General features: G+C 37.8%; 1 protein-coding gene across 2 annotated transcripts; it reads left to right on the top strand.

Moving 5' to 3' along the window:
* Positions 1-387: 387 nt before the first annotated feature.
* LOC149246114 (cytochrome P450 709B1-like) lies at positions 388-24,554 on the top strand. Of its 2 annotated transcripts, XM_089457829.1 has the most exons (6): positions 388-518; positions 609-964; positions 1,261-1,484; positions 2,245-2,495; positions 2,745-3,132; positions 23,906-24,554. In XM_089457829.1, the coding sequence occupies exons 2-6, from the start codon at positions 676-678 to the stop codon at positions 24,335-24,337; spliced, it is 1,584 nt and encodes a 527-aa protein (XP_089313955.1). In that variant the 5' UTR covers positions 388-518; positions 609-675; the 3' UTR covers positions 24,338-24,554. The 2 variants fall into 2 exon arrangements, with proteins under 2 accessions (XP_089313955.1, XP_089313954.1); XM_089457828.1 differs by having other exon boundaries at positions 408-964.
* Positions 24,555-24,678: the final 124 nt, after the last annotated feature.

The following is a 24,678-nucleotide window of genomic DNA, read 5'->3' as shown; positions in this document are numbered from 1 at the left end:
TGGGAAGTCACGTCCACATTATCATGACGTGTCCAGATTAGAACATTGTGCGAGACATTACTTGTCCATACATGTAACTAACAGACAAATGGTGTACATTATTTCCTTCAACATGTAATTAACAGACAAATGGCATAGACTGCAAAGGCTGTCCATACATTCAAATCCCCGGTGTGTGAAGGAAAATGCACAATGCCAAAGCTGGCCGACCTCAAATGGGCACATCGCCATATTAAAGCGTATATTGTTTGGAATCACCTTCATGATTTAACAGATATCACATTATCTTAAGGTAGAGATATAAAGATAGTACGTGAATCATTAAATTACCATATATCGTGCGTTTACTATTTAGGGTTGACACATTTAATCCAATAATAAATTTTTAAATAAAAATCAAAAGCAAGAAGAGAGCCACGAAATGATAATTATGGGAGAAATCAGTAAGTAGTTATTGTAGTTACCATTTATTGTTGGATGAAAGACAAACTGTGGGTTCTGATCATGGCACTTTAGAGGTGAGTGCAGTTTCATTGCATTTTCAGGTCCCAATTGCGCCTATAAATTTTGTGTCTTGGCCCATTTTTGTGAAAATTTCATTGATGCAGAGAACTATGGGCAATCACCCTGAGGAAGCCCTGTAATAGTACTATAGCTTTGTGTGAGGTTTTGAATATGGATGACGCGATCAGAAACAGTGTTGAAGCACTGGTTTCCATTTTAGTTATTTTGTTTGGGAGCATAGTTGTCAAAATCTTCAGAGACTTGATATGGAGGCCTTATGCATCCCAGAAGGTCTATACAGCCCAAGGGATAAGAGGTCGACCTTACCAGATACTCTCTGGGAGCTTGCCAGAATACACACAACTTCTTAAGGAGGCTCATGCACAACCAATGCAAACTATTTCTCATGACATTGTTCCTAGGGTCACGCCACATTACCAGAAGTGGTGCCAGATATATGGTTCTCTTTCATTCATTCCCTTTTACTTCAAAGCTTGTTTTACTTTCATATGTTGATCTTGTAGGCACCAAACTGCTAAAACAGTGAATTTACAACTTATGTTTTCTGCTGGTTGTTTGGACGTTTTTTTAATTGGTATCAAGGTTGAAATCAATGTTTGATCGGTCTTTTGTAATTGTTTCTGTTCAGTGGAGATATTTTTCTATTGGTATGGACTCCATTCAATGCTATACATTTCAATGGTGTCAAAGTTGAAATCAATGTCTGATTAGTATTTGGTAATTGTTTCTGCTCAGGAGAGACATTTTTCTATTGGTATGGAACACATCCAAGGCTGTATATTTCAGAGCCAGAGCTAATCAAGGAAGTTTTATCAAATAAATTCGGTCACTATGGAAGGGTGACCCCCAAGCCATTTGTGTTGGCTTTGTTAGGGCGGGGACTGCCTCTTTTAGATGGATTGATATGGGTAAAGCACAGGAGGATCGTGAGCCCTGTCTTCGGTATTGATAAACTTAAGGTATGGATTCCTGGAATGTCTACCATCACTCTATAATAAACTTGATAATTGATAACAATTTTGTAAGAAATTGAATATTTTGGCACTTTAAAAAGGACTGTTACCTGAATATTGAATATAGGCATACTGCAGACCAACAAAAGCATTTCCTTAAATATATGCATCAAGTTACTATCAATCTGTGTTTATAATTTGACCTTATCAGACTGCTGCATACCTCCCATGTCAAGTTACAATGTAATGGTGGGTGTTTAATAAGGAAGTAAATATATGCATCGAGTTAATTGATGCTTATAATTTGAACATATAAGGTTGGTGCAGAACTCCCAAACCTCATTATACTGAGAATCGTGACTGTCTAATAACGGTACCTGATAACTATGATTAAGCAATTAAAAGAAATTATCAAATTCATCAACACTAGAAAGTTTTGATTTATTAATTACAGCAAAATTTTATTGATGACCATGTGATATCTTATTATCAACAGTGTTTTCCTCTAGCATATTAAATTATGTTTTATATGCTGTGAATTTGCCTACCCATGCCATTTGGCAAGGATGTGTATCAACTAGTGTTTTCCTCTTTGAATTTGCCTACCTATGTTAAACAAGGGTGCATATCCACTAGATTTCATAAAGAGAGTCCTTGAGATTTGGATGTGTATCAGCTAGACGATTTCTTAGGGAGGCCTTGAGATTTGGAGTCTTTCTAGAGTATGCAATTGACTTAAGCTATGTGCTCATGTTTCCAATGACAGCCAATGGTGAAGAAAATGGCTGCTTGCACTTCATCCATGCTCAAGAATTGGCAAGAAATGATGGCTCAGTCGGACTCTAATGGCAAAGAGATTGATGTTCACAAAGAGTTTAGAGCATTAACAGCAGATATCATATCTCATACTGCATTTGGTAGCAGTTACAATGAAGGCAAAGAAGTATTTGAATTGCAGAGAGAATTGCAAGAAATGGTTGCTAAAGCTGAACAATCTGTCTTCATCCCAGGAAGCCAGTAATTACTCTATACTTCTCTTCAATTATAGAGTTTTGCATGTCACTGCAAATTCATTAGTACTTCTTCTTTTGTTTATGCTTTTTCCAAAACGTCCATTAAAACCTGCGGTTTTAGAGGCTAGTGCCATAATCCATAGATCCATGCATAACGTTCTACTGAGTGCTATACATAGTCCATAAACATTCTACACTAACATAATGCTTCAGAGTACTTATAGGGGACTTATATTTCCCGACTTTTTGACAGATACATTCCTACCAGAAAGAACAGGTATGTATGGAAGATTGATAGAAGAGTTAAAAAAATCCTGAATTCAATAATTCAAAGTAGGTTGGAGCCCAGAACAACAAGAGGTCACGTTGGCTATGGAAGTGACCTGCTTGGAATTATGATGACGGCCAACCAGAAAGAATTGGGAGGGACTCAAAAAGATCTAGTCATGACTATTGATGAAATCATGGATGAATGCAAGACATTTTTCTTTGCAGGCCATGAAACTACTTCCATTCTGTTAACCTGGACAGTATTCTTACTCTCAATAAACCCGGAATGGCAAGAAACGTTAAGGAAAGAAGTGATCAGTTTTTGTGGCACAGATATACCAGATGCAGACATGCTTAGCAAGATGAAGTCGGTATGTATTCCATTCAAAATATTTCCATATTATTTTTTAGATTCCTTAATCAACTAAACTTCAGCTATCACTTTTGTCTTGAAACTGCATCATATATTTCACTAAGACAAAATATAAATGTACGTTAGGATTGATATACCATAAAACCATAATCCTCTGCTTTACATATGTTTGTTTATTGCGTGAGATCAAGATTGTCTACATCTTTCCTTAAAAATGTCTGCCCAGTTTAGACCCAAATAACCTAAAACTTGCCCAAGTTGAATGGACTATTTTCTAGACACGATAGTTAATATAAGAATGATATGCTGGCAAGTTGTATCATATACCAGAGAGTACTAAATTACTAACTACTTGTCAGATCATCCATTTGTCCAAACCTCACCATCTTCTAAAGCGGGGAAAGTAGAAAAATCAAGAACAGTACAAACTAAAAACCACTCAAATAGGTATTATTATATATACTATTACATTAAATGCATGAGTATCCATATATATAGAACAATGGGAAGCATGCAGTGGATAACTATTATAATTGGTAGGATAAAGACGTCTATGTAAGTTTACCACTCACGCTAGCTTTCAACATTGTAAAAGAAACCAAACTATAGTTACTTAGAAGAAAATAATGCATTGGAATACAACAACATTTCTCTGGTTAATTATATCACTCTTACTTAATAGAGATATTAATTTTCTACCATATCTAACTTGTCTCTATATATTTCACATTTAGCCTTTCGTAAAGGCTTGGTAAATATTTGTCACATTATCATTTGTATTATAATACATGAAGTCAATTACAATATATATATTTTTCTTACAAAATATTGATAGGTTTCAATATGCTTTGTCATGGCATTTGATGGTTGTCGATAATTTTTCCTTTCTCCCATGTCTTCAGGGATTTCCCTACAGCCAAACTACCTGGTACATGGCACTACATAATGGTTTATACTCATCTTGTGGTTGTTTTTTACTGCTCCAAGACTCAATTTTGGATCCTATATCAAATGCATATCCAGTTGTGGACTTTCTATCATCTAGATCTTCCACCCAATCAAAAGTATGAATAACCTATCAATTCAACTTTCAAGTCATTAGTATATTCAATATCAAAATATGTAATGCTTTTCAAATATCAAAGAGCTCTCTTTCCTTCTCTCCAATGCTTGTCATGTGGTTTAGCTATGATTGGCTAAGTATGCTAATTGAATATGCAATGTCTGACCTAGTTGTAATTAAAATAATTTAGACATCCAACCAATTGTCCATACAAACTATCATTTGCTTCTTTTGTTTTGTCATGATTGTTGAGCTTAACATTATTTATTAACAGAATAGACTCTAGTTTACATTCACTCATATTATGTCTCCTTATTAACTCATTAGTATATTGACTATGTGTAGTCAAAGTCTTACCATCGTCTCTCCATACCTCAAGGATTAAACAATCATGCAACTAACCAAGGTCCATCTCAAATTCCTATCATATTCATCTTTTGATTTCTTCAATCAACTCAATATGACTTCATGTTATGGTTAGATCATCAACATATAAAGAATTCAAAGTAGTGTGACCACTTTCATCCTTCTTAATATATAAATTAGGATCACTTTCACTTTTAATGAAACCTTGTTAAAAGAAGTATCAATTTTTACATACCAAGACTTGGGTGTCTGTTTGAGTTCATATAATGCTTTCTTTAACTTGTAAACAAGGTATTCTTGACCCTTCTTTACAAACCCCTCTGGATTAATAAGATAAACTTCTTCTTTTAACCATCCATTAAAAATGTTGATATAACTTCCAATTGTACTTAGTAGCAAATGCAATCATTAATCTAATGATGTTAGTTTTGTCTTTATGTGCAAAAGTTTCATCATAACCTATTCTTTGTCTACAATACTATCAACATTATATTTAGACTTGAACAACTAGTTCAAACCTATAGGGACTTTACGAAATTCTATTAGTTCCCATGTTTCACTTTTCATTATAGAATCATATTCTTCTTTCATGACATCCATCCATTATTTATGGTATTATTCTTACTAAAATTTTAAAGGTTCCTCTACCTTCATAGCTTGATTCACTAATGCATCATCTTTATATCTATGAGGTGTTTGAACTGCCCTAGTTGATCTCCATAATGCTTCACTCCCTTGTGGAGTTGCTCCACTCTTTCTTGGTGTTGCACCACTCTTTCTTGGTGTGCTCTAGCTGCTTATAGCTTCAATGCTACCTTGATCTCCAACATCAACCAATTGATGTTCAACATCTTCTACTTTGTTATCTTTAGGTAATTTAAATACATCAAACTTCCCTCCTTTTGAATCTCTTCTACATATTCATGAAATATAACACCTCAATTGCAAGGAATTTACGATTAATAGGGTCATTCATTTTATAAACTTTATAATCAATTCAAAAAATAATAAACATGCATTTAATTTCCTTGGAATAAGCTTTCTTCTATTTTCTCTTGGAATGTGGGAAAATGCTTTGTTCCCAAATATTCGCAAGTGACTAACTGTTGCTTTATAGCCATAAAATGCCTCATATAGGGTTGTACTCTAAAAAAATTGTAGGATTTCTATTTTTGAGATACATCACAGTAATTATTTCTTTAGCCTAAAAACCATTAGAAATATTTTTGTTTTTGATCCAGCTATGAGCACTTCCAACCAAAGTTCTATATTTCCTCTTAGCCACACCATTCTGCTGAGGAGTATGTAGCATTGTATACTATTGTTAAATCCCATTGTTATTGAAATATTTTTATGAATTCTCCTTATATGTATTCTTCTCCTTGATCCAACTCAAGGATCTTGATATACCTTCCTACCTATTTTTCAACCATGTTCTTAAATTCTTTAAAATATTAAACCATACCATTTTCCTTTTTTATAAAACAAATGCATGTAAATCTAATTCTCTCATCAATGAAAATAAGATATAAGAGAGCATAGCTTGTTGATATAGAGGAAAAAAATGGAGAGTTCAGGAAAGAGCAGTGGAAAGGGCGGGCAACTAGGAGCAGGCTCCAGGAAGCAGCCTGCGAGCAGAACAGCAAAGGCCGGATTGCAGATTCCGGTGGGGAGAAATGCTAGGCACCTCAAGAAGGGGCGCTGTGACAAGCGGGTTGGAGGCGGCGCAACAGTTTGCGTTGTTGCTACCCTCGAAGATCTAGCTGCCAAAGGGCTAGTTTTGGCCGGGAAGGCTACCTGTAACAACAAAAAGACTAGAATCGTCCCTCGCCACTTTCAACTGGGGGTGAGAAACGACGGTGACTTGAGGAAACAAGGAAACCCCTGCTGTCGTCGGACTGTATGCACACAAAATGCCCAATGCATGGATCTCTCATCAGAGGGCAATCATGCCCGTATTGGAGTTTGGAAAGATGAGATCTACCAAGCAGTTGGCCTCATCATTGATCTCCGTCAAACTGCATGGATCTTCCATGAGTATACCAACAAGCACCGGAAGGCAGCATGCAAGGAGCTAGCTGAGGAATACAACCCAGATCTGGGTCTTCAGATATCTGAGGCGGTCGGGAAGCAGAAGCGACACCTGAGCATTGACAAGACCAACTCAAGTAGACTTCAAGACATCACTTTTGCGGTAAGGGCCAGTTTGTATTTTACATATAATCCTTGTATACGCGATCTTGCCAAGGGTGTTTCTGCAGGGCCAAACCACAGATCTGAAGACAGTCAGCTACCCAGATCTGCTATTGATCCACTGGATCGGGCCCTTAGATGAATAACAAGCTTCACAAAACCCAGATCTGTGGGAAAAACAAGATACCCCATCGCCCGGACACCTAGGCCAAATTCGCAAAGGAACACCATTTGAAAGGCGATGACCTGGGGTTTGGAAATGAGACAATCCAAGGAATAGATCGGAGGCAACCTCAGATGGGCTCAAATCCCAGAGAGGTGGACTTCACACAACTCCTCTTAAAAGCACCGGAAGGTAGAAGTTACTGCGTGAGGTTATGGAGGGGCAGCAATATCCAAGAACTATGGAATAAAATTCAAAACCTTCTCAGCATCCCAGAACAAGGGAAAAATCTGATCTACAAGGGGCGCAGTTTACAAGACCACTACACTCTCCAGGAATATAGTATAACCACAGACTCAACCATCATCATTAACCTTCATCTGCGAGGAGGATGCTCTGGAACTAGCTCAAAGAATACAAACTCCAAGAACACAGGCTCCTTCAAGGATGCGGTGAAGGGTAAAGGGAAAGTGCAAGTCAATCTAGTAACAAACCCTATTCTTCTTGGGCCCTACATGATCAAACAAAAACCTGATAATCCTGCTCTCACCATTGAAATGCCTGAGGTAAATGATTTATACTCAGATCTATTTTCTCACTCTGTTATCTGCAGATTCAATGGCTACTGGCCCAAATCAGGGGATCTGCACCACTGGATCCATACTACCTGGACACCAAACTGTGAAATCTACTCATGCCCTAAAGGGTTTTTTATAGTAAGATTCAACACAGAACAAGAAAAGGAACACATCCTTAATAAGGGGCGATGGTTCTAGGGCAACGCAGGGCTCTGCATTACTCCATGGTTTCCATATTTCGACACTAACACAATGGTGGTATCAAAGATACCAATTTGGGTTAGGTTGCATAACCTCCCATTACACTTTTGGCATCACAAGGTTTTAATAACCATAGGGAACACCCTGGGGAAATTTCTAAATATTGACATTGATAGACTGACAAAGGAATTTTTACCTTCGCTAGAATATGTGTCGAAGTAGATCTCAGCCAGGGACTACCAGAAAGCATAATACTGAACTTCAACAACACATAGTGGCTTCAATCATTGGATTACGAAAACACAACATTCCGATGTCGAGGATATTTACAAACAAGCCACCTTCTCAATGCTTTTCCACAGGCAAGAAACACCCCCAATCAGAAAAAGCAACAATAGAGGAAGCCTAAAGGATGGCAAAACACAGTGCCATTGGATGAAGAAGAAGACATACCAGATACCACGGATTTCAAAATAGAAAAGGATGAACAAGGAATCTAGCCCAACACGCAAACAGGGAAAAATTTAAGAACCCCCCCCCAAATTTACATGTATAATAAATGGGTGAATCTTCATGGTATATAGGAAAAATTGAAGGCTATTTTATCAATAATATGATATGTATATATAATTTTTTGGCGAATCTCTCACCAGGCATGGCAAATATTTTACTCAATTATAAAATCTTGTGTTTATTGAATACACAAATGAAATCATTGCATTTCTTTAAAATATCTTTTGAAATCAAAATTACCGAAATTACATATCGATAACCTAGTGGGTGTAGGGTAAAATTCACCCGTGCCATTCACAGAAAGCATGAGAAAAAACCTAATACTATATATAAAACCAAAATAAAATCAAATTCATCACTTCTAGGGACCTCGTAACCACCCTGCCAATACAAAAGTATGTCCTCTTCAGATGTCGATCGTGCTTTGAGACGGGGCATCTAGCCAAAAATTGCCCAAAAGCCTCTGAGAAAAATTTTGCTAGAAAAAACCACCACAGATCTACATGGTGGGAAGGAGCACAAAAAGAACACTACACTATCATCAAAGAAGAATATTCTAGAGAAAACTCTGAGTCGCAAGAAATCAAGGAAGAAGGAAACAACTCTCAAAGCAAGCAAGGAGAAAGCCCGCCCCAACAAATCAACAGTTATGAGGATTTGAATACCGCAGAAAATAAACCTTCATTTAACATCAAAGCAGATCTCCTAAACCAAACTTCTCCGACTATAGATCGCGAAGCTAAGACACCAATGTCCCAAGAACCAGAAGAGATGAAGGAGATGCAAGACAAAGGAAGTTGGAAGACCGTAGAGAAAAGAAAGAAAGCTACAACACCAATCTCGCCAAGAAAGACGAGGAGTCAGACAAGTAAAAATTAAGAAAATTGTAGGTCCGATAGACCAATTTGGTCTCAGTGGACGTTAACCATCATCATCATCATCATCATCAATTAGAAAAATTACCCAAATTACAATCTGTTTACTCCAGCATATGTTGGAAAGTTATAGAAGGATGACTAGTGCAATCAATCCATTCCTTTTAGCCGTGGATTTGTTTCAGTTTAAAACAGAAGTATACAAATATACTTGTCCAATGTCTATGCTTTAACCATTCACCTTAAGATGTTTTTACAATATAATTTCCTAAGTCTATTTAATATCTTCATTATCATAAAAACCAACCTATATCCATCTTAACTCCACATCTATCACTCTTAGGGGATGAAATCTATTTATCCCTCTGAGCACTTGGTAGACCCAGAATTAAGATGGATCTAAGATGATAGAATTTCCCCTTTAAATAGCCTATGCTCACATGAATACCACGGTATTACCATGGGTCAATACCATGGGTTATCATAAACCTGGAGCTTAAAAATTACTATTAGTAATTTATAAAAATTAATAAAATTAATAGTTGATTTTTATTTTATTTTTTATTTTAACCAAGCTAAAATGTTTAACATACATTAAATTACAACATCCATTTTTACTCTTGATCGGATCAAATATTTTTTCACTCTATGCTAGTTTGCATATCACGATATTTGATACCTCGCGGGGTTAGTAGATCTAGAGTAAAGATGGATTTATGCTGGTTTAATTCCCCCATTTAAATAGGCTACATTGTGAATACCATGGGTCAATACCATGTGCCTTTTTTATTTTTATTAATACGAATATTAGGGTTAATAATGTTTTTTTGCATGGTATTAATAACAATCTAGTCCATGGTATTTGTCCCATAGTATTTTTCCCATAGGTTTCACCTAAATATAACACATTTTTTGAGTGTTCGTAAATATAAGGTGACTTATCGAGTAAATATAAAAAATGTTTTATTTGTTTATCATACCTCTCGTTTATTTATATTTTTATTAATTTACCATACCTCTTTTACAAATATGGTATTTGGCCCATAGGATTCACTTAAATAAAACCTTCATAAATAGAACAAGGGTTATGGACTAAATATAAAAAGAGGTTTTATTTATTTACCATGCGTCTAGTTTATTCATATTTTTATTTATTTACCATACCTTTTGAGTAAGTATAAAAAGACTTTTTATTTATTTACCATACCTCCACTTTACCTATATTTTTATTTGTTTACACCTTTGCATGTATATAAGGTGACTTATGGCCTAGAACTGATGCATTATACCAATGGATCCACACGGTTTGGACAAAAAACTGCCAAATACACCTATGCTCTAAGGGTTTCTTCATAGTAATTTTCCACTTAGAAGAAGAAAGGGAAAAAATTCTCAATCAAGGGCCATGGTTCTGGGGCAGTGCTGGACTTTTTGTTACTCCATGGTTCCCGGAGTTTGATGCCAACACTATGGTGGTATCAAGGATGCCAGTATGGGTTAGGCTGCATAACCTCCCGTTACATTTCTGGCATTCCAAGGCCTTAACAGTTATTGGGAATACCCTCGGGAAAATGTTAAAGATTGATGCAGCGAGACATATAAAGGGAATCTTTACCTTTGCTAGAATATGTGTCGAGGTAGATCTTAGCCAAGGATTACCTGAAAGTATAATTCTGAACTTCAACAATTCACAGTGGAAACAGTCTTTGGACTATGAGAATATAGCTTTCAGATGCAGGGGATGTCAACAAACAGGTCATCTGTACAATGCATGTAAAAGTCTCAACAAGAGCAAGCCACAACAAAGGAAGCCCAAAGGATGGCAAAATATAGATGATGTCGTAAAGAAGAGAGATTCTGAAAAGAAAGCCCCTCCGATATCAGAAGACGAAGAATCAGAAGCTGAAGAGGATGATACCATCATAGAGGAAGCTGAAACAGGGAATCAGAAGGAAACCACATCAGACAACAAGTCTCCACAGCTTCACCCAAATCAGGCAGAGAAGATAAACGATGACCAGAACATAGGAGGGATAAAGCGGCACCACCAATCAGACACATCAGATTCAGATAAGGAATCAGGCTTGCAGAAAGCTGAAACACAGTTAGTCATAGCCTCGATCGAGCCCACCCAAGGAGAGTGGCGCAAGGTCGAAAAGAAAAAAGGAAGAAAAACCTGAAGCGTGAGCCTACTCACATATGTAATTCAATTTTTCTTGCCTTCACTACTTTCCCTCTCTCTCTCTCTTTATTCTTTTCTCATCATTTTTGCACGTTAGTCATGTAACGTTGCGTCGGATGCCATGGCACTTGAGCCCATTGGGCAGCTTATGGAAATGCATCATGCATCTGCAATTGTAACTTTACATTTCTTAAATAAAAGGTTACAGATTTTTCCACTGGAAAAAAAAATATAAGGTGACTTATGGAGTAAATATAAAAAATGTTTTATTTATTTACCATACCTCTCATTTATTTATATTTTTATTAATTTACCATACCTCTTTTATAAATATGGTATTTGGGCCTTTGGCCCATAGGATTCACTTAAATAAAACCTATTCTTCAAAAGGGCGAATGGGTTCACTTAAATAAAACATATTCTTGAAAATGGGCGAATGGAAGGTTGTAACTCCTAATTTCAAGGGCTAAATTTACCTTTTTTACCCTCTCCCTTAAAATAAGGTGGGCTATTTGAGGTGATTTGTAAAAATGTACTATGATACAAAATATTTGCCCACTAAAAATTTAAAACCCCTTAATTTCTCGCAAAGGGAGAACATCCGCCCCTAAAATTTTCTATGCACGCAAAGGAAAAAGGAAGCTCCTAGCAACCCTCTGCAAAAACTCCAAATAACAGGAATTGAAATATCCGGCAACAAGAGAACTCATGGATTTGAAGGATCGGAGTCGGACAAGGAATCTCCCATAACAATAACAGAAAATCAACTCTCCATAGTAACCACCACCGCCAACTCTGGGGGATGGCAAAAGGTGGAGAAAAAGAAAGGGAGAAAAGTATAGTTTTCACTCCATTTTTTTATTTCTTTTGGTTTCTGGGAAAACTGGATTAATATCAGTGCATATGCTTCTGCATCTACAAAATGTAATTTTATCTTATGAAATAAAATTACAACTTTTTCTACTAGAAAAAAAAAAGATATAAGAAGCTCCACCAACTCACTTGTTTTGCATGGGGCCACACGCATCAGTACACACTAACTCAATAGTTTTCTTTTCCAATTTTTTGTACTTTTAGGAAACTCTCCTGATGTCGTTTTCATAAAGCACATCCCTCATATTCAATGCGTTGATTCTCAAAAATTGGAAGACCCTCCATTTCTTTCTTTAAAAGTAACATAAATTCATTATCATTTAGATTACCATACCTTTGATTCCATAACTCTTCTATTAAGATAATAGTATTGTTGATGCCAATGCTTGCTTATCCTTCCTTGTAACATCAACCTTGTTCAATCCTCCCATCCTTCCTTGTAACATCAACCCTGTTCAATCCTCCCATTTTGACTCCTGGTGTTATGACTTTAAAGCGATCCTATATATCCTTCACAAAACATCAAAACTTACCAAATTCAGCCTTTAAATTTTGATTTGAAATAGTGGAAACTAAGATTAGATTCCTTTTTGTTCTTGGAACACACATTATATTATGTATTTGTTTCATATGACCACTTGGAAAGGCCACACATACATATCCATAGCCTTTAGTTTCCTATGCCCTATAATTTCCTAAATAGATATTAGCACCATTACCATTATCATGATATGTTTGAAACCAATTCTTATTGTATATGAATAAAAGTACTAAAAACAATCAACTATGCATTAACATCTTCAATTTTGTTGATAAAGTGGCATGTAAGTTGAACAACTAATTTTGAAATCATCACTAATTTTTTCTTCTCTATCTACAAAATTATTTATATGTCTTCTATAATTGGCATCATTAAACTTTATTTTCCTACAATCCTTAGCATAGACCAATTTTTCTACAATAGAAGCATTTTTCATTACTTTTTACACCAGTATCTATTCTTGGTGGTATCATTCCTTGATGTCATTTAGCATATGTCTTACCTCCTTTATCTCTTTTCCACATATTTCCTTTGTATAGTTGTTTTCCTTTAGCTACCAACCCCAAATCTAAACTCTAAGATCTACTATTAAAATTATGTCTTTGTTCTTCTTCTTGTAATAGAATGCATGCCAATTGATCAATTGTCGATGATTTTCCTATAGTTGCAAGACTAGTGATAAAGATATGATGTTCATCTAGAATGTGATTCAATGTAACCATACATAGACTAATTCTTGAAATTGTTTCGTGAATATCATGAAGCTTATCTTTAAGGTCTTTGATTATAAAAATAAAATTACTAATATTTTCATTTTCCTCAATTTTAATTAAGAGAAGTTAGCATTTCAAAAACAACAATCGATTTGTATTTTCCATTTCATACAAACCTTTAAGTGTCTACCAAGTTTCATATGATGCTTTATATTACATGATAAGTGAAATGATGTTTTCTTGCATGAATATTCTCAAGAGCACATTCACTTTAGTCTCTCATCACTCCCAATCCTTGACTGAAGTTGACGGGGATGTTGGTTTGGTTTTGTTTCCAAACATAATTTCGCAAACATTATACATTTTGATCAAAGTGTGCCTCTTATACTTCCAATTTGCATAATTTTCCCCATCTAGCTTGGTTTATTCATTTAAATATGAATGCACCAATAGATTTTCCATTTTGTGAGCTCAATGAAAAAAATTTCCTTGTCCCTTCCATATTCTCTTATTTTAAAAATTGTATTTAACCAATTCTTAATGAGTTGCCACAAAAATGCTTGAAAATGCTCAACACAATGGAATAAGGAAAGAAAGCTAAATATGAAAGGAATCAACTATTTAGATCATGGTGAACATAAAATTTACAATAAAAGAGTTACCTATTACTATATTTTTAAACATCCCTTGCTTCATGGATCTTTAAACATATTTCTCCTTTGAGACATTTTCATGTAGCAATCAAATGGAAGATCATTTAGGAATTACAAGTAGTGGTTATCTCTAAAACCTTTCACTAAAATCACAATGAAGGATGGAATCTAGCTCTTTCCCACTAATATCTAAATTTCATCTCTAATACCAAATCAAAAAAATAAGAAACACTACAAACTAAAAATCCTCTACACAAGAGAGATTTTATTGGATTTGCTCATAATACACACACACACACACACACACACATAGTAATGGAATATGTGCAACGAATAAAATTACAACTAAGAGGAAAAAGATGCCTACATGAGGTTACAATTCACACTAAATTTCTACATTAAAAAATGTTATGTACCTTGCACCTTAAAAATGATAAGAAACTAATAATTACAGTCCACTTTGAGGGGAAACCTTCTTTTACAATGAATACAATGTATAAAAAAAGATTTGATGATCCTAAAGACTAGTTCTTCTTAGTGTATATATAAAACAAAGGGTATAATTACAATGAAATGGTACAATGAAAGGTTCTAGATGACATTAACAATATAATAATAAAAATATAATAACTCAAACCAGGGATTAGTAAGAGATTTTAGGGTTATCATGGGGCTTATATAGGGCTTAACATGTCTCTTCCCTTCAAACAAGTGTTGCCCTCAATGCTTGGCTACAAGTGTTTATGCGTGAAAAAATCATGTCTCGTATCAACTCTTCCAATGTTAGGTTCCTCCATTTGACGAGCTACTTAGTAATTGCTCAATTTTTCAGTTATTTAATCCTTGTTTCTAGGATTGTGTCTAGTTATACTATGATTTTTTCTTTTTCACTAACCTCTTGTAAAATAGTTTGGACTGTGATCTTGTGACAATTACATTCTTTGAGTAAGAAACATGGAAAATTTGATGTACACATGAATATGGAGGCAATTTCAATTTGTAATCCACACTTCTAATCCTTTGGCGCAACACCTTATAGGGGTCATAATACCTCAATGCTAATTTAATTATTGTGTTCTTTTGTTTGAGGGACATTTGTTTATATCATTGTAGTCTCACAAATATCTAATCCCCAACGTCAAAGTCCTTTTCATTGTGATGTTTATCTTATTGTTGTTTCATCCTATTTTATTTTATATCCAAGTATTCATTTATTAGTTTGAAAAACTCTCGTTGATGCCCTATGTGGTCCTCCATTAATTAAGCCTTTACAGTCCCTTTCAAGGGTGATTTGACAAATGATAGATGATATCCATAAAGTGCCATAAAGGAGGAAATTTTTGATGAAGTACACAAGGATGTGTTGCATCACTTGAAAGGGAAACCACTTAAACCACCATGTATATTTATTAGATACAAAACAATGTAGATATCCTTCTAACTATTTATTCACAATCTTAATTTTCCCACTGAAATGATGATGGTAAGAAGAACTGTGAGTCAATTGAGTACTCAAATAGGAAATTAATTTAGTGCAATTTTTTTAATGAAAATTGGATCTCCGTCACTTACAATAATCTTTTATATTCCATGTATATTTTGGACTATTTCTATGATACTTCTAGCACTATACCTGCTTTGAAAGAGTGAGAAAGATAACAAAAATGGGCATACATTATCTTTAATCTTTTTTTCAGAAGAAAAATCACGATGTATTTATATCAAGGAAATATAAAAAGCTGAATACATGAGAGGACATGTGAGAACATAACAGAACAACCCGGAGAAAACTGTTCCCGATAGTCAATTAGGCACTGCCTATGAGCCTGATAATAATATAAAAGAAGCTGATAGCCTAGAGCGAAACAGAGATCATGAGCAGAAAACAAAATATCCTTCCGGAATTTGTACCAAAGAAAGAGATCCTCATAGCAGTGAGGGAAAACCAAAAATGAAGAGAAAAACATATCAGCCCAGAGCCATCAGTGAAGATATGGAGTCCATCACCGAATCAATAGGAGCGTTTGAATCCTGGAAAATACGAGCATTCCTCCACTTCCAGAGAAGCCAGCAAGTGAGGATAAAAATCGATCGCCAAGATGGTTTCTGTTCACTCCACCACCTGAAAGCATCCTGTACAGAGGAGAAAGATTGGTAAGGAAAACCGTGAGTTAATGAAAGATCATACCATATTTTGGCCGATGCCGAGCATTGAAAAAACATATGGATGTTTGTTTCCAGTGCTTGACAGCACATAACGCATCTGCCAGGACCCCTCCAGCCTTTTTTTTGCAAAACTTCCCATGTAAGATTCCTGTTGGAAAAAACCAGCCAGGAAAATAATGTTGCTTTGAGCGAGCATGTTGTTTTCTAGAACTTCATGGGGAACAAGGGCAATTGGAGCGGCTGTAGAGGCAATGATGCAGCGGCATAAAGGTCTTTGACAGAGACAGGCATAGTGGATTTAGACTTCGACCAAACCAGTATATCATTTGATCCTGCTTGTTTAATTCCTTTGCCATCGAGACTCTTGACCGCCGATGCCCATAGTTGAGAGAGAGAAGAAGGCATATGAAGATCATCAGCGGACATCCAAGTGGGGGTCGATGAGGACCAATGAAGAATGAGCTTGTTCCATGTGAATAGACCCTGTGAGTGCAGGAAAGAAATGAGAACAGGGGAGAGGGATTCTTCCAGTCCAAGAACAGTCGGTTCCAGGCCAATCAGAATATTAGAGCCAGAGTTAAAACGCCATCGAAGGAAATAAAAAAAAAGCAGCTGAATCTTTCTGAATCCACGCCAAATAGCTGAACCCCCTGCAGAGCCGAGAGACTTTCTCCGATACCAGTAAACCAGAGGCTTTCCTTTCAGGTATTGTTGGTTGATGATGGAACTCCATTTTCCCTTGCCGAAGATACCACGCTGCAATGAATTACACAGGAGAGCTTTACCAAAAGATCTCATGTGAAGCAGTCCCCATCCGCCAGATCGCTTTGGTCTAGAAATTGTGTCCATCTTGACTAAATGCATCTTGGAAAATTGAGATCTGCCGCCCCATAGGAAATTAGCAGATAGTGAAACCATGGTGTTGATAATAGAAGTGGGGAGGAAGTAAAGGTGTGCCCAAAACACCGCAAGCTGCGATAAAACTGACTGTAGAAGGATGAATCTGCCTCCTAAAGACAAGAACCGCAACTCCCACCGAGATATTTTTTTGTAATAGCGGTCTATTAGCCATGTCCAGTCCAACCTGCGATTTCCTTTTGGTTTTAGAAAAAACCCCAAATACTTGAAGCCATCTTTAATTGGAGCGAGTTGAATGCCAAAGAGCGCTGCGATCCACATAGTCAATTCCTCATTTGTGTGGTTATGATATAGCAGGGATTTTGCTTTGTTAATGATCAAACCTGTTGCAGATTGAAACAATTGGAATATTCCATGGAGGCATGACCAGCTCGATTTTCGGAGCATGGCAAAGAGAAGAATATCGTCAACGAACAAATTGTGTGACAAAGAGATATTCTTGCAAATCTTGATGGGGGCGCATCGATTTTCTGCAACAGCTTGGTTTATGTGAGTGCTGAGTGAATTCATAACCAAGATAAAGAGAAGAGGAGCAAGCGGACATCCCTGACGAAGTCCTCTTTCCGCCTGGAAGAACGCTGAGGGAGAACCATTGATGATGACAGAGTATTTAATGTTCTCAACGCAAGCCATGACCCAGTTTATACCCTGAGTTTTCAGCCCAATTTTTGCGAGGAGAAGACGGAGAAAACCCCAATCAACACAGTCGTATGCCTTTTGTAAATCGATTTTAAGAATGGCAGCGTCTGTATTTTTCATAAGAACAGAGAATAAACATTCCTGAGTGGATGCGACAGCATCAATAATGTTCCTGTCCTTTAAGAACGCATGCTGATCCGAGGTGATGAAGGAGTTTAAGGTCGATTTCATTCTCTCAGCAATGATTTTAGAAGTGATTTTGAACAGAGTGTTACACAAAGCTATTGGCCTGAAATCCGCAAAATTTTCGGGCTGGACCTTTTTAGGGATGAGCGCTATGAAAGTGGCGGTAAGGGCGCTGTGCACATTTCCTGACATTCGAGATGCATCAATCATCCCAAGCAGATCATCCTTGAAGAGTTCATAGAAATGTTGGAAAAATTCAATGGGCCATCCATCCGGCCCAGGACTTTTGTCCTTTTTAAAAATCTTGATGACCTTCTGTAATTCTATTTCCGAAATGGGCTTGAAGAATTCCACATTTGCTGCTTCATCAAACATGACAGGGACATGTTCTATCATTCGAAAGGCATCCTCACACTGTATATCCCGCCGCTTGTATTGTTCCCGGAAATGCCTGAAAGCTTCAGACGAGATTTCATGCTGAGAATGAAAGAAGCCCCCATTGCCGTCTTGAATCTTCCAGATCGAATTTGCCCGTCTTCTTGCATTAGCAAAATTGTGGAAAAATTTTGAGTTTCGGTCGCCTTCCTTTAGCCAAACCGCCCTGCTTTTGAGTCTCCATGCAGCTTCTTCCATTTGCAGTAGCTCTTGCTTCTTCTTCTCTAGAGATCTGAGACGGGTTTTTTGTTCGAAAGACATGCCATCAGAAAGAAATGATGCAGATAAGATGCATAGTTCTTTTTTAATATCCTCAAGCTCCTGTTTATCCCGCTTTTTCTTTTTGATAACCCAATCTTTTGCCGCCACCCTCAGAGACTGTATGTTTTCACGGAAAGTCGTGAAAGGGGCGTTTTCTGAGCGCTTAAGTTCATCCCATTTTTTAGTTATAAGATCAGTGAAAGACTGGTCAGACAGATATGTTCTATTAAACTTGAAGGAATAACCAAGTCTAGTGTCCGCTTGCCTCCAGCATAGATGAATTGGCCGATGATCAGAGGTGGTTTCAAATCCGGTGCTCGCAAGAGGCATACCCCATGCTTCAATAACACTAGCGTTAATAATAAAACGATCCAGCCTTTTTGCGATATAAGCGGCGCCCGTCCTGCAATTGTCCCAAGTTGGAGACAGCTTTTGGGGGATGACATCAATTAAATTTCTGTTAAGAAACTCCATGCGTAATCTGTCAGCCATACTGTCATGATTCCTGCGCAGGCCCCAGCATTCATTAGAATTCAGGGTGATATTGAAATCCCCAGCTATCAACAAGGATTCAATGTCAAGAATGTTTGATGCAAGTAACCAGTCCCAAAATGAGGATTTATTCCTGGAAGGCGCATATAAATTTAGAATATGTAAAACCTTAGATCGACCCCTAATCGAAGCTGATATAAGAATTCCTGCGTTACATTTGTAAGCTCGTGCTTTTACCCATGACGGGTCCCATAGGACTGCCAGACCCCCCGATAACCCATCTGCATCTGATGCAACCATGTACCAAGTCGGGTACATTCTTCTGAAAAAGGCTAAGGCAGCCTTACTGGGGTGCATGGTTTCCTGGATAAAAATAATGTGAGACTGTGCTGTTTGAAAAATCTCTTTGAGCGCCAAGAATTTTGGGGATGCGCCCAAGCCCCTGATATTCATAGAGGTTAAAAAGGTCATGTTGATGGCTGACCAGCCATACAAGCTCTAAGAGGCTGGGGGGCAGGAGATTCAGTAATTGGAACTTCAACCAAAGAGAGATTTGTAATGCCACAATCAGATACGATTGTTCTGCCCCTAAAATGACGGGACCCCCCTCTTTGTTTTTTCCGGACAGTGATATTTTTTGCTGAGTTAGGACTGATAGTGGGGAAAGAGGGCTTATGAATGGTTAATGGTTCAAGAATAGAAGGGTTTCTCTGAAGAAGAATTTCGATATCACTGTCAATTTTATTCACCGGGGAGTCAGTTGGTGAATTGTAAGGAGTAGGTGAAGGCATGGGGTCCTTACCTCTGCGCTGACTAACAGGAGGGGGGGTCGATGATAGCGGAGAAGAGCTTAACATAATGGGATGGGTCCCAACCACAAAATCACCTTGCTTCATAGGTGAGGGAGAGGGAACCGGGACATCATCTTTAGGCTCTGGAATAGGAGGACAGTCGATGACCGGGGATAGAGGCACATCCGTTTGGTCATAGGAAAAAAACTGAGAGTGGCAGGAGGCTTTTCCCTGGTTGAGAGATTGCTTAAGAAAGATTCCTGTATCTTCCGATGAGGTATCCGCGACAGTCGATCTTCCCCTGTAGATAGATGGACGCTTGACTTTCCGGTTAAAGCGCATCCTGCAGTTTTTAATGAGGTGGCCAGTTCGATGGCAGAGAGAGCATCTGAAAGGGATGCCCCAGAAATCCAGTCTTTGACAAATGGTGGATCCTTCCCACGAGATCTCAATGTGCTCTGGGTAACCACCTTTGAAAGGCCTTTCTATCAGAATCCAAGCGATCCTTTTATCTTTCTCTCCCCTGACCCATGGATCAACATAAATAGCTTTGCCCACAGCATTACCAATGTCCATAAGGGTTTCGGCAGACCATAACTCCAGCGGCAGGTTAGGTAACTTGACCCAGATCATGCAATTGGATGGAGTGTTTTTAAGCGGGTCAAAACCCATATACCATCGAGATAAGAATAAGAAGCTCCTACCAGAGACCCAAGGCTTATTAAGGATCATTTCGAGGTCAGTAGCTTTCAAGAAATGGAATGAGAACCAGTCTTTCATCAGGCGGGATATCACTGGAACGTATCCAATCAGTGGAGTCCACTTTGTTGACAACCACGATCGCATGTCCTCCTCATTCATCTCCGGGAATTGCCATTTTCCTATGAGCGCAAGTCTTTGAAGACTGTCAATGCGGTCGGACAAGGTCACACTTGAAACAGAAACCGCTTTTGGAGGAGTAATTTTGACTGGGTTCGAGGATTTTTTAACTCTTCTGTCAGCTAACAGTGACGGGTCGACTTGTTGAAGATTTGCCTGACAGGAGGGCTGAATCATCTCTTCCACCGAGGCATGCCAGCTCATGTCCAGGGTGGCAGTTTCACGTGCCCTTTCTGCCTCTATGGCAGCTCTGAAAAGAGCCACCGTGGCAGGAGAGTCATTGTCAGTCGACATGTGAAAACCACCAAACTGACAAGGAGAGAAGGACGATCAGGGGATGATATGATAGGCAATTAGAACGTTCTGCAAAGTAGACCTGGATGACAAGATACCCAAATAGAAAAAAGGTACAGCAGGAGGGATCCCAAATAGATATTGTCAGGAACCTGGATATGGGTTTTAAGAATGTCGAGGATGAAAGTACAAAAGACCCGATAAAGAAAATGTTTTAGGGACATCCAGAATTTAATGAGATGGCAGTAACCACCGCCAGAAGATCCATTTTGCCTCGGATCGAGAGGCTTCTGAGCTGGAGAGATATGGCAGTTAGATATGGCGGATATTAGAATTTATTGACTGAACAGTCCCGGAAAACTGATTTGAAAAAAGGTCCAGTAAGAATTCCGGGCAAAAATTCCGACCAACAGTCAAAAAACTCAAACCAGAGAGCAGGGACACCTATCAGGATTCGAAGCTGCGTCTGCTATAGGCCTATTGAGTGGGTTCATTTTCACAGTCGATGCAGCAGCAGTAAAAACGACATATACACCACCACCTCCCTATGCGGAACCTGATATCTGTACAGGGACTGTATACGAAAATAGACACCTTAATTCTGTTTATGATGGCCTTCAGCATCATATAGCTAAACTAACGAAAGATATACCAGTCCCTATATCTGTCAGTCTATACGTTCTGAACAGTAAAAATGAAATTAAAGCTAAAAAACAGAGGAGTCGAGCTAAGTAGGAATAACTGACCCGGTGAGAGGAGCCGAGAATGCATCGAGAAACCACGAAGCCATGTCAGAGAGAGCTGAAAGCGCAGAATCCCCGCAATTTGTTCAATCTGAAGAAAGCAGATGAAGAGGAGAGGCCTATTGTTAGGCTCTCCTCCTGCAGGCCGAAACCGCCCAGAAGGAGGAGAAAAGGAAAAACGATCCGCAGGAGCACATTTATAAGGAGTTGCTGTGGTCGATAAGCGGAGAGAGCATGTTCGCTATATGACAGGGAAAAATGAACGTGGCCGGAAGATAGTGTGGGTGGCCATGCATTGCACTGGGTGATATGCCCCAACCTCAATAGGCCTGCATGTGTTGGGGGAGCGAAGAGAAAATGGCGATAGACGATTGGTTGTGAGCATGGTAAGGCAGAGTAGGTGGCTTAGCACTATGCTTGGTGGTGTACCCCGTCCTCAGTAGGCTCTATGTATGGCTGCTTCTGATAGGAGAGTGCGCAGGGAATAGCGGAAAAACGATTGGCTGTGCAGATGGCGTTCGCGTCCCGACGCGCTCCGGCTCCTCCGCGCTCTGAAATATCCTCAATGTTCCTTATCTTTAATCTACCAATAACATAATGACAATTTTCTTTCAAATTCATTTAACATATAACAAAATCCATTGAATTGTCTTCCCAATATCGAATTTGTATGGCTAATGGTTATTTGAGCCTTGGGGTCTTGATTATCTCTCACTCATTTTGTTGGCATTCCACACATTCAGCCACAAAATTTTACACATCTACTTTTAAACCTTCACAAGAAAACTTTTTTAATCCTATAGTATGTTTTTAAGAACTCTAAACGATCCTCGTATAGGATAAGTGTGTACTAACTCAAAAAATAACTTCTATTTGAGTTGAGAATATTACATAAGTGATATGGATAACACAATAGTTTTAACCAATTTGTCCAGTCTTATGCCCTTCTTGTGCCCTATTTATTATGAATACTTCCTGTTACCTTTAAGTGAACCTGCTAGTGCTCAGTTGAGCAATCAATGTTGTGCATCCCAGGTAGATTCCGACAACAATATTGATATTTATCTTTTTCTCATATTTATTATTTATTTTTATTTTGAAGTACTCAATTAGTTCGCCAGGGTGGCTGTATCAGTTTGGAGATGTTAACATCAATTTTGTTGGAAATTTTCAATCGTATAATTTTGCCATTCTGGCCAGGATGCGTTTTTTTGTCTAATCCTAAATAATTATATAGCAGACTGTGGGACATCCATAGAACAGGAAGCCCATCTTATTACACCAGTATCAAGTAGGCACCACTATTATGATTCCAATAGTTACAGTTGCTAGTCTAGACTCCTCCGGATTGGTTGCCTGCTCTGACTTCTCTCTCTCAAGAAAAAAGACTATACAACTTTTCCAAGTCTGACGAGTCTTGCTCGAATGACTAGTGAATCTCCTGTCAAATGTGTGTCTGACTCTACAGGCAGAGTATCCTGTTAATAAAAAAATAGAAATGAACAGAAACGAGCACCCTGCTTGTTTTTCCGACCCAATTTCAGGCAATTGAGATATGTCAATTGTCTAAAATCTATGGCTATGTAGATTCATCTATGAAATCTAGTTTATTTTAGCACCCTGCTTGTTTTTCCGACCAAATTTCAGGCAATTGAGATATGTCAACTGTCTAAAATCTATGGCTATGTAGATTCATCTATGAAATCTAGTTTATTTTTTATTTTGATTTTTTTGGTAAACTTTTCTTGTTGTTTTTCCAAGTTTGGACCAGACCTTACTCTTCAGCCTTGCCCAGTCATCCTCCAAGTGAGTTTTGTAACTTTGATTTATATTAACTAGGCATTATGCATTTTTATTACAACAGTATCTAATAGCTGAGTAATGGTGATAGGGCTTACCGTCCAACGTATCATTATATCCTTCAATTATAAGACTTGGCTCCTGTTAACCCAGTGCGGCCCCAATCAACTTGGTAATCTGTAGCCATCTAGATTTTAATTGGTTGATTATTCGTCATTTAAGATGTATTGCTTTTTTTTTCTCTGGTTGGCAGATGACTATGGTGCTGAATGAAACTCTAAGGCTATATCCGCCTGCCACTGCCATAATAAGAAAAACAAAGCAAGCGATCAAGCTCGGCCAGTTCTCTCTTCCAAAAGATGCACTTTTGTTATTTCCACTTTTGGCAGTGCATCATAATCAGAAGTTCTGGGGTCCCGATGCAAAGTTGTTTAAGCCGGAGAGATTTGCAGAGGGTGCTTCAAAGGCAGCTGTTCATCCAAATGCCTTTTTTCCATTCTCCTTGGGTCCAAGTAATTGTGTTGGCCAAAATTTTGCGATGTTAGAGGCCAAGAGTGTTCTAGCCATGATTTTACAGAGATTTTCATTCAGTCTCTCTCCAGCTTACAAGCATGCCCCCATTGCTGTGATGACTCTGCATACTCAGCATGGCATGCCGATCATATTCAAGAGTGTTGAAGTGTAAACACGATGATTCCTTAATGTTGTATTACTACATGTTTATGTACCAAACTAAGCCTCCAAGATATTTCATAACTGCAAGAAACCAAGGGCAAATATGGAAGATGTGTCCTACCGGCATGGAAAGATATTTTTTACATTTCAGTGTGAAGCAAATGTGTAATCCCTCCTATGTGTAAACATGGAATTATTAGTGATATTTAAGGGAATTATTAGTGATATTTAAGGTAATAATAATAATAGCAACAAAAAAAAATTTCGAGTGCTTTTTACTACCTACGAAGTGTATAATTTGTTTTAGGGGTAATATGGAATTGTTATGCCATATTAAAAAAATAAAAAATA

Source organism: Pinus tabuliformis, chromosome 7 (assembly GCF_031772625.1).
Source record: "Pinus tabuliformis cultivar Carrire ecotype Pingquan chromosome 7, CPIR1, whole genome shotgun sequence".
In the NCBI taxonomy this organism is placed as follows: domain Eukaryota; kingdom Viridiplantae; phylum Streptophyta; class Pinopsida; order Pinales; family Pinaceae; genus Pinus; species Pinus tabuliformis.
This window is presented reverse-complemented; position numbering and strand designations above follow the sequence as displayed.

Bases quoted from the DNA above. Each gene is read 5' to 3' on its own strand.
- LOC149246114 (XM_089457829.1), top strand. From the start codon at position 676: ATGGATGACGCGATCAGAAACAGTGTTGAAGCACTGGTTTCCATTTTA. The intron at 965-1,260 runs GTTCTCTTTCAT...GTTTCTGCTCAG, and splicing joins GAAGTGGTGCCAGATATATG to GAGAGACATTTTTCTATTGG. The intron at 2,496-2,744 runs GTAATTACTCTA...ACTTTTTGACAG, and splicing joins GTCTTCATCCCAGGAAGCCA to ATACATTCCTACCAGAAAGA.